This window comes from Lactuca virosa, chromosome 8 (genome assembly GCF_052849685.1).
Source record: "Lactuca virosa cultivar CGN04683 chromosome 8, Lactuca_virosa_CGN04683_v6, whole genome shotgun sequence".
Classification (NCBI taxonomy): Eukaryota; Viridiplantae; Streptophyta; class Magnoliopsida; order Asterales; family Asteraceae; genus Lactuca; species Lactuca virosa.
This window is the reverse complement of record NC_136433.1, coordinates 75225024-75236772: the sequence shown is the minus strand read 5'-3', so window position 1 is coordinate 75236772 and position 11749 is coordinate 75225024. Positions and strand designations below refer to the sequence as shown.

At 31.2% G+C, this 11749-nt stretch overlaps 1 protein-coding gene across 1 annotated transcript; it reads right to left on the bottom strand.

The window, feature by feature from the left end:
- Positions 1-8021: 8021 nt before the first annotated feature.
- Positions 8022-9088, bottom strand: LOC145134729 (uncharacterized protein At4g22758-like). Its single transcript, XM_079069566.1, has 2 exons — positions 8473-9088; positions 8022-8393 (listed from the first exon to the last, which is right to left on the bottom strand). The coding sequence occupies exons 1-2, from the start codon at positions 8708-8710 to the stop codon at positions 8209-8211; spliced, it is 423 nt and encodes a 140-aa protein (XP_078925692.1). The 5' UTR covers positions 8711-9088; the 3' UTR covers positions 8022-8208.
- Positions 9089-11749: the final 2661 nt, after the last annotated feature.

Below are 11749 nucleotides of genomic sequence, written 5' to 3'. Positions count from 1 at the left end.
GGTGAACAAAGTCTGGATCTACAAGTTCCAATGCAACCAACACTTCTCCAATGAGCTCATTCCTCTCCAAGATGCACTAAGAACACTCCAAAGTACTCAAGAACACATTCTTTTGCTCACAAGGCTTAAAATAGGGTTAGGGTTTCAAGGGAGGACGTTGGAGAGGTGGAGGCTGAGAATGGAATTGATTTGGGGAAGTTAAGGAGCTTAAATAGGGCTCAAACCATGAAAATAGGGTTTGGGCACTGATCGCGTATGCCCAACTTATTATTGGTAAGCCTAGTGTACTTCCTGTACGCCCAATGTACTAGACTAAATACAAAACCTTCCTAACTTCTAACGGTCATAAATTCTTTGTTCCAACTCTGTTTTCGACGATCTTTATATCCACAAAAGGTACAAAGGAGCTCTACAACACTATCTAATTACTTTGACTTAAAACACATCAAACTAAAATCCTTAATTCATAAAAGAAGTCTGAAACGCCACTTTTTCCATTTTACCCTTTGACTCAAAAGCACAAATCGAACTCTTAGATCACATAATCTACATTACCCACATCCAAATGGGTCTAAACCTCTCTTTCACCAAAGCCTGAAGTCTTATGATACTTGATCTTCGGGTCATGGCCCCGAATTATGAAACGACTCAAAACAGGGTGTTACAGGTAGTGTTGGTGCGGTAGTGATGGACGACATGAGATAGAGGAAGAAATAGATCATCAATGAGGGTTTTAGGTGGAGAAATGGATCAGGTATGGCGGAGGACCGACATCACAATCGTTGTGAAATTGAGATGGTTCGATTCTTAATGACCATGGCATTCGTGGTTACAAATGGTGGTGCCAATGATGATGGGAGGATGAACTGATCAACGACGTTGGTGGTGACAACGTTAATGATGTCAAATCGAGTGTTGATGTTGTGGCAACTCTGGTAGCAGTGGCGACGATGTTTGTAGTGGATGTGGTGGCAACAATATCTTCTTCTGTTATGTTTTAAAGAGAAGGTTTTGATGATAATATTAGGGTTTCTCATAATGAGAGAGAGAGAGATAAATGTCTAGTGAAGCTCATGGTTATAAGTTATAATTGTATAAAATAACAAATTATCCAAAAACCCATACATGCTTAAATGTATTTTATAATGAATTACTAATTTTTAAAATGAAATAAGGCACATTATTATAGGGCCTCATGTTTTCGCATAATATATACCATGTCGGCATGTGCTGTTTCACGATCCAAGCCCATTGGTTAAAAATTACTCATTCAAGCTCAATTAAAGCTATACGTTAATATCTCATCTCATCTCATATCTTAATAAAAGAAACCTTTTGATGACATGTCACTCTCACAATTCATTTTCAATTCATTGTTAAATTACTTCACTACCCTTGATTATTTTAAATTTCGTATTCCTTAATTGCATATCCTACTATCTTAAATCAATTTTCACAAATTCATTTGACTTTTTTAATTTTAATTTGAATTTACGTTTAGAAAGGTTGGAATATGGTAAGTTATAAATGCAATTCAAAACCAACAATATCATCAATACATTTAAAATGCTTAAAATTCGAAATTCATTATAGAAATTTGTTAAATAAAATCCCATGATATCAGAACCTTGAACTGTTTATCTCACAGATCCTCTGTAGATTTCGATCCAATTGTATAGGTATATATGTGTGATATTCCATTTACACATTTGTTTATCTCACAATCCTTTGCAGAAAATAAAAATACTTCAACCTTTCAATCGTTTTCATTCAGAAAATATGTGTACGTGCTTCTTCCTTAATCTTCTATTCCTATCTCATTCTATATGTGTATGTGTGTATGTCACTTTCTGCTTACTTTGTTCGTGATCTTCCTTCTTCTTCTTTTTTCCATCGACTTCATGTTCCTACGATTCTTTTTCTAATACTCTCACATAATAATGTTAGCATCGTGTGACTTATCCTGCATGAAAGTAAAAAGAAAATTGGTTAGGATATAGCAATAACTGTAATGAAACCAATTTAAAATATAAAGTATATGCAAAATACCAAAACTGCAATATACCCGATTAGATATGAAGTACCATAACAGAGTAAAGCGAGTAAGAAAAAGAACTTTGCACTTTTATGATTCGATAGATTTTTCAATTTATAATGTTTATTAAGAAAAAGATTGAACTTAAAAAGTTGTAATTGAAAAAAGATAAAAGTGAATTGCTCTATATGTATGATTATTTAAAATTAATATATATATATATATATATATATATATATATATTTATTTTTATTGATTGTTTAAAATTAATATAGCAACAACTTGAATCAAACCAAATTCCCTACTTTTTTCTGTTTATGTTACTCCATCCGTATGTCTTCCACTTCATTGTTTGGTTTAATATATGTGAATGTAAAATCTAATCAGTTACTAACCTTTAAACATGACAATCAGATTGATGTTGGCATGCTTCTCGAGTGTCTTCATACAGTCATCTCGATCCATTCAAAAGATTATACACCTGTATAAACAAACATTAGAAATTGGTTTTTTTTGTCTATTTTCCTTTTGGTTCCCTTGCTGTTGGTTGATACACGGATGAGATTGAGATCACATGTGGGGTTGTTGTTGTTAAAAGATGGTATGAAATTTTGAACCCATAATCGCATACAACTATATAACTGAACAATGGAAATTTGATAAAAGGTATTTTTGGTCCTTTTATTAAAGGTAATACTATACAGCTAAGTACAGTGATATTTCATCAAAAAAAAAAAGATAAAAATGGGATGCTATTTCTAATTTTTATAGTTATTTCCATTATACAATTCTTTATAAAGTTGTCAAGCCCTGATCATTTTCATTTTATACACAAGGGTAAATCAATAATTTTCAAAGATGGTATGGATGTTTGAACTCATATTAGCAGCCAATTACAATTTTGAACAAGGGAAATCTGGTAAATGGCTTTTATCAAGGGGTAAAAGGGCATTTTCCTCATTCCATTTCAATTATAGAATCTTACTTATATGTTTTAAAACAAGTATTAAAATAAATAAAATGCCAAAATAGGTTATGTTAAAAAATGATTCCTGTTTAAAGATGGTCTTTAATGAATATCACTATACTTTCAAGAAATGTTTAAGTTATGGTCAAAATGGTAATGTACTTTCCTAAATGGTGAAAAAGGTATTGTACTTTTACAAATGGTTAGAATGGTCATACAAAAAACATGATTTGTACATTCTTTTTTGATAAATAATAGCATGCTACTTTGATTTGAATAGGATGAGTACAATGACTATTTTGGTAAAATTACAGTTTGCAAGGACCATTTCTATAATTACTATATACCACTTGCATGGATCATTTCTATTAAGATCATTATAACCTGACAAAATCTGGCACGACACGACAACCCGGTACGAACCCGACACGAAGTTAGCGGGTTAGAGTCAGAGATTTCGACCAGTTTATGTACACGGGTTGACACGACACGACACGATAATTAAACAGGTAGGGTTAGGGTCAAGACTTTCAACTCGAAGATGACCCGTTTAATTATATATATATATATATATATATATATATATATATATACATATAAATTTCATATTTTTTTATAAATATTTTCAATATTATACATTTGTAGTGGCCCAAATTCAAGAAATAAAAGTAAAATTCAAAATTTCAAAGTGACTTAATTTTAATCCTCCTCACTACCTATCTCATTTGTTTCCTAACTCTAACTCTTTCCATTTTACTTTCTAATACTACTACCTCCGTCCCATATTTATTGTCCAATTTTGACTTTTGAAGTCTTTATTCTTCAAATTTGAGCTTAAATATTTTTGTTTTTGATATATAACACTTAATGCAAAATATATGAATGGATTGTGTTTTAAATGTCTTTTCATTGTTATAAGTTTTATCAAGTAATTTATAACACAAATAAAAATATTTAAGGTCAAAGTAGAAAAATAAAAACTTCAAAAGTAAAAAATGAACAATAAATATGAGAAGGAGGGAGTATAATTTTTTTTCCGTTCCACCTACCAACTCCAGCATTTCACTTTTTCATTTTTTTTCCTCCGTGACTCTTACTTTGCAACCTTTAAAATGTTTCAACCCGGCATGACACAACATATTTATAAGGTTTAAACCTTAACCCGAAACCTGACACGATATCGACACGAAAATAAACGGGTTGACACGACACAACACGATAATTAAACGGGTCGGGTTAGGGTCAAACACTCTCAACCCGTTTAATGTCTTGACACGGCACGAACCCGACACGACACGACACGTTTGTCAGGTCTAATTATAATCTTATAGTTTAGAGTTTTGACTGACCATTTATACAAATTTGTAACTAATAGGGGATAATACAAAAAACATGATTTGTAATACTTTGATTTATTTTAAACAACATTATAGAGATGACAATTTACTCTCAATTTGATATTACTATCTTTGATTTATTTAAATGTTTTATAAATATTTTACCCATGGTTCCAACGGGTTGTAACCTAGCGGGAAAAAAAGTTAACATTTTCTCTATATTGCATAACTTGTAAATTGCTAGGTATATAGACCATTTGAAAAAAAAAAAAAAAAAAACGAAACGGAATGATAAAATAGTTATTGTTATTTACTTTTTTTTTTTTAAATAAGACCCAAATATGTACAAAAAAATAAACGAAGCTTAGAATCAATAGTGTTGATTATCCAAACTGTAAAGGAACCCAATTTGGAAATATGGGGTTTGGGAATGGGACTATGAAAATAATATATCTGTGCACAAGATTCATATGTAAAGTAACAAATGTATAAATAGGTTATCGAAGAATGTAAAAATAACCGCAAAAATAACTATAAAATACAAAATAGATTATCGAAATATGAAATCGATGTATTCTAATGCCCTCGAAGTTGCAATAGGGAGAGATATGACAGTTATGTTGTGTTTTAAAACAAGAATATGATTAAACAAAAGGAAAATCTTTATTGACGACTTCTTTAACGACAATAAATTTTATTAGTATACATGAGCTATCGAGGGGTTAGGGAAAAACATAATTAAATAACAATTTTGGGTTATCACACTACCTTTTCCAATCCATTTCCCTATGATATTAGAGTTGTTTTTAATCTGATTGAAAGAGCAATTTTTAACCTCACTCGATAGCATTTGACTAGATTTCACAATGCCGCTAAAAGTTTTGTCGTTCTTGAAAATATGTCAATATTGGCCCTATCGAGGGAACTTTTAATTAAGTGACTAATAACTCCTCAGACTTCCCTACTATTGAAAACAGACCTTAGTTGCCCAATGGATTCATTTTCTCCATGGAAAGCCATAAGCACACCACCATTTGCCAAGGACCGTAAAGTTTACAACTTAAAAACTACCAATGTCAAGCCCACCCTTGTCTTTTGAGTTTAAAGCTTTGTTCCATGTGATACAAGAGATTTCTTTTGTCTATATCCTATCTTGATTAACGTTTTAAAAGGGTGTTTTATGTTAAAACCCCACTGACTTCTTTTGTTCGGCATGTTCGTTATAAAATTTGGAAGGAATCTCGATCAAGACTCAAGAATGTCAGTAATATTTCCAAATTCTCTCACTCACTCGTCCATCTCTCATGAAAGATTGTCTCTCATCTCCTCCTCTCCTGACGACTTTTTCTTCTATAATTACCAATATGGAACCTTTCACAACCATGGAGAGAAGGAGAGGACATCGATGATCAGAAGATACCTGAGGCAAACAAAATACTGAAGTATTAGAGCTCGCAGAAATGGTAATTGCATTCTTCTGCATCAATTTCCATTTTTTATTGACAAAAAAAGATTTACGGAAGTCATTGGCTGAAATATGTAATTGCATCCTAATCTTTTCCAATTATAGACAGAGTTGTGTACTTGGAGATCGAGGGCATCCTACATAAAGTGAGGACGCTAAATGTGTTCATTGAGATTGGAAGGTGGTTGGGAGGTTTTCAACTTTAAACCGACAACATTAAATCATGTAACATGGTTGTTGGGAGGGTGTGTGTTAACATGCAAAGGATTAATATTTGTATCAAGAAGATGCATGCTTTAGTTTGGATAGAAGCTGCGAACCTTGTCATTAAAGAAACCAAGGAAGAAAAGGAAGTATGTGGGATTTAGTGAAGAGGGGTCAAATGAGGAAAGAACACCAATAGGGGAAGTTAAAAATCATGAAGAATGTGGAGAACAGGATAAGGAAGAGTCGTATTCTGGGAGCCCAATACACATGGAACGCAAGGCCAACGATGATCGCCAAACGGAGTACAAGAATTATATAATGAAGCCAAATAACAGTAACATTAATTTTAAGCCTGGTAAATTTTTAATTGCAAAAGTAAAAAAGATTAGTGTGGACCATACTAAAGTTCAGGAATGTAAGTCAAATGTAATTATATTTTGATTTTTACCATAAATGGGGTGGCATATCAAAGGTTTGAAGTAGGGCATCACGATGTAGGACTCCATTCGTCTTGGGCCAAAGCTACAGCCTACAACTACAAGTATGGAGAAAATTAATCGCTAAAAACTAAACACTTATATCTCAATTATTGTAACATCCCAAGCTTTAAAACATATTTTTTTCATTTAAAACCAGATTAAACATTCAAAAACCATTCCTTGAAATATATTATAATATACATTTGTTTAAAATTCATATAGTTAAACCAGAGTTAAATTATAAAAACCAGCAAAAGTCTCAAAATGACAATATAACAACGATGTAAATGTAATCAAATAGACAAAATTAAATATTTATGACAAGGGGTAGACATAGATAAACTCTTGTTCCTTATTTGTTTGGGTGGGGTTGTTAATGATGCTCCTAAATCCTTCTATTATTTGGAATCGTGTTATATGCAACATTTCTGGAAACGTTGCATTTGAGTTATGCGGTGTTTTTTTCGCATTTCCTTGATGAAATTTTTGTTACTTTCTGTTGCGTGTTCTTTTTTTAGTATAAACTCTGAAAATATTATTTAATATGCATGGAATATTAGATGATATTAAGAAGTTCTTATTAGTTAGGAAAATTTCTTTATTCTTATAAGTTTTAGCATTGGTTTAAGTTTCTTGTGAAGCTGTTATATAAAGCCCTTTTGATGCATCATTAATCTCAATTTTTTTCTCTATTCTTCTCCTCTTCTCGGCAACGTTTTTATCTTGTACCCCTTCTAGTTAAGGTTTAATAATAAAAGTGTCGCTTCCATAGTGGTTTTTAAGTTTCGTATTTCCATTTTTGATTATTCTTCAATTTATAGTTGTGATTTCTTACTAATGAAGACACATTATCTTTTAACTATCCATTTTATTCAAATTTTCGGTATAAATATGTAAATCGGTTTCATTTATTTGATGTGATAATTAAATGTGATGTGGCTAATTATATGGATGTTACATGCCATCCGTTTGGTTGTAAAATTGATAAAATTTATATAAATTGATAGGTTAAAAATAATGTACGTTTTTTTTTCTAAACAAAAATTAATTTAGAAGTTTTTTTCTTTCTACATAATAAATAGTGTTTTTCTTATTTTATTTGGTGCTATAACTCTATTACCTCTCTTTCTATATCATCTATCAATTCCATCTATCATTTACATACTCTATTACCTTTCATATTCAAACATCTATGGTCCATAAATTCCATTCCATAAAGTAAAGTCCCTTTTAAATCCCATCCAACCAAAACAATCCCAACATTTTTTCTTACCCTTTTCTATTCCCTACGTGTGGTCCACAATGCACAAGCAACCAAACATTCATGACACACCAAACTTCAATGAGAAAAAAAGAACATGGTAAACATGATCAAATAGAAAGATACTTCTCATAACTTCACATTAGGTGTGATTGGCTCAAATAACAATACACATTTTAATGCAATGCACAATTTCTAATGCATAAAGTAAAGATTCACTATAGAAAAAGAGTATGAATGCAATTCAAGAAAAGAAAGAAATCATTGAAATTGACACTTGATATGGGGAACAAATGAGACCCCTTTATTTCATTAGAAATTCATCGTTACAGCGTTTATTCAACTGGGAAATCAAATTCGAATTTTATCAAAACAGAGAAAAGTGAAACAAATCAAATTCTGAAATTGTAAATCAAATTGGGGAAGATAAGTTCGCTACATTGCATTAATCAAGAATTCAATGAGAAGAAACTTTGAAACTGTGTGATTTATTGAACCACGATTTCCAGCTGCCGGAGTTCTTCCTCGTTATTCCCACCGCCGCCGGCTTTCCATCGCCACCCTCCTCCACCGCCTGAGGCTTCTTGCACAGCATGAAGTTTCTAACCCCAAACGATCCAATAGTCTTCAATGGACTCAAAGCTACATCCAAATTATCAGAAACAAATCAGTTGGATCTAAAAAACAAATTGAAACATCATATATGATAAATTGACAATACCTTCGGTTCCAGCGATTGGGCAATATAGAACGAAATCATGGATATTGGAACCGAGTATTGGGAGACGACCTTCGCGAGCATAAGATTTAAGAGCGGTGTCCATGACGGAAGCAACAAGCTCCTCCTCGTTAACCACAAAACGGATCGGCCCAGCGCTTCCGATAACAGTAATGCTAATCAGAAGCCGGTTTCCGCCGCCTCTCCCGGCCTGATTCTTCTTTTGCTTGTACATCAACATCTTTTCTTCGAATCAAAACACAAAACAAAATCGTTTTCCTTCTAAACAGAACGATTACGAAACAATTAAGCAAATTGAATCTAATAAAACAAAACAAAATACAAAGGTGGGACGACGGTGTCGGTGGGTGTAACGATTACGAATTCAGGGATCAACTCCGACGCAGCGGTGGTACCAGCCTTCCTTGCAAGATCCGAAGGAGAAAGCGGTGGAAAGAGCAGAGATCCCCCTCGAGGAAAGGGGGGAGATCATCAACCGATTACAGAAGATTTCCACCATTCACAATTGGGAATTCTGAGGGAAGAATTGGGGATAACGAAGAAACAAGAAAGTAAAGAATTAGGGTTGGGATCGAGCTGATTGATTGATTGCGAGGTGTGATATTGAGATAGGGTTATAGGATCGTTATCATATAAAGGTGAAAGAAGGATGAAAAATCTGCCGACCCTTTCGAATGCACGTTTGCCAAATCTCTTATTTTTCTGCTTTTCGGTTATTGCGTCAATCTTGGGGATGGGTATGTTTGTCATTTTACATCTCCTAAATAGTATCTCGTGTCACATGGACATATTCCAAGTATATTTTTTAAGTTTTTATTTTTTCTACCTAATAAATATTTTTATAGAAAATTCTGCAAAAATAGTATGATATTCTTTGATCTTAGTCTATAAAGTTTCAATGTTACATGTTTAGTCTTTTTAACCTAGTTTTGTTGTGTATCACTTCGTTAACTTAGCCGGTGTCTTTTTTGGCATGTTAAGTCATTGTTCAATTGCCCTTTTACCTAAAATTTTAGTGTGCGTTTGGTTGTTGAAAACTGTTTTAATTTTTTAAGAAAATGTTTTCAGAAAATAGAGTTCAATTTTCGCTTTCAATTTTCAATGAAAATTTAGAAAACGCATTTGGTTGAAACCGAGAGAATTTTCATTTTCTATCTTAGAAATTTGGAAAACTGTAAAAATCACTTTTCTAATTTACATATAATTTGAAAAACTGAAAATTTTCATTTTCTTGGAAAATTTTGGAAAACAGAACGAACCAAACGTGTTTTCAAAATTTCCGTTTTTTTTGGAAAAATTTCCTAGAAAACTGGAAAAAATTTCACAACCAAACGCACCCTTGGGGTGCATTTGATTGTGGAAAAATGTTTTCATTTTCTAAGAAAATTGTTTTCAGAAAATGGAGTTTTCGTTTTCGTTTTCGTTTTCATTTGCATTTTTCAATGAAAATTTTAGAAAACGCGTTTGGTTGAAAACGGAGGAGTTTTTATTTTCCATCTTAGAAATTTGGAAAACTTTGGAAAACTGTAAAAATCACTTTTCTAATTTACATAAAATTTGGAAAACTGAAAATTTTCATTTTCTTAGAAAATTTTGGAAAACTGAACGAACCAAACATGTTTTAAAAATTTTCGTTTTTCTTGAAAAATTTTCTACAACAAAACGCACACTTAGGGTGCGTTTGGTTGTAGAAAATTGTTTTCATTTTCTAAGAAAATGTTTTTAGAAAATTGAGTTGAGTTTTCATTTTCAACTTTCAATGAAAATTTTAGAAAATGTGTTTGGTTGAAAGCGGGGGACTTTTTATTTTCCATCTTAGAAATTTGGAAAATTTTGAAAACTATAAAAATCAATTTTCTCATTTACATACAATTTGGAAAACTGAAAATTTTCGTTTTCTTGGAAAATTTTGGAACACTGAACGAACCAAACGCGTTTTCAAAATTTTTGTTTTTCTTGGAAATTTTTTCTAGAAAACTGGAAAATTTTCCATAACCAAACACACCCTTAGATTTTCTATAAATATTATCTATTTATCATTGATTTAGGATTAAAATTTAAAATTAAGTGGATGCAACTCACATTCCTCTTCAATTTACAACTAAGAAGGCCCTATCGGATTTTTTTAACATAATCAATTTAATTGACATAGACAACGAAACATTAGGGGTGCGTTTGGTTGTGGAAAATTTTCCAGTTTTCTAAGAAAATTTCCAAGAAAAACGGAAATTTTGAAAACGAGTTTGGTTCGTTCAGTATTCCAAAATTTTCCAAGAAAATAAAAATTTTCAGTTTTCCAAATTGTATGTAAATTAGAAAAGTGATTTTTACAGTTTTCCAAAATTTTCCAAATTTCTAAGATGGAAAATGAAAACTCCCCCGGTTTCAACCAAACGCGTTTTCTAAAATTTTCATTGAAAATTGAAAGCGAAAACTCAACTCTATTTTCTGAAAACATTTTTTTTAGAAAATGAAAACAGTTTTCCACAACCACACGCACCTAGTTAACCCTAAATACCAATCCTCGGTTAATTGTTTTGGAGACTTATCATCAATTTAATTGACATAGACATGACATATATTTTTAACCCTAAATCCCAATCATCACTTAATTATTTTGGAATTATTGTTGCTTCTCAATTCCACCGTCCAAGCCAAGGCAATATTATAATTTTATTATACATTTTAACTTTTTTGTAATTTACGATTAATAACATTATTAAGACCAATAATTTCGTTTATTATATATATATATATATATATATATATATATATATATATATATATATATATAAAAAGTTCAAATGAGAACACTATTTAATGTGAAACGTGAGAAAACTACTTTATGTTACTATTATACTATGAATTTAATATGTATAGTATTGTAGTAATTATAGTATGAATATATTCAATTTTATATTGCTATTCTACTATAAAATTTATATATATATATATATATATATATATATATATATATATATATATATATATATATATATATATATATGTATATGTAGTAATTTAGTAAATTCTAATGTGAATGTTAAATATGTGATTGTTCATATATTCGGTGATGAATAATGTCATAAAGTTGTACATACAAAATTTTAATGTGAATATTAATGTGTGATTGTTCGTATATTTGTTGATTAATAATGTCATATCGTTGTATATACAAAATTCATAGTAGAATAGTAACATAAAGTAGTGTTCTCACGTTCTCACATTAAATAGTGTTCTCATTTGAACTTAACCCTAT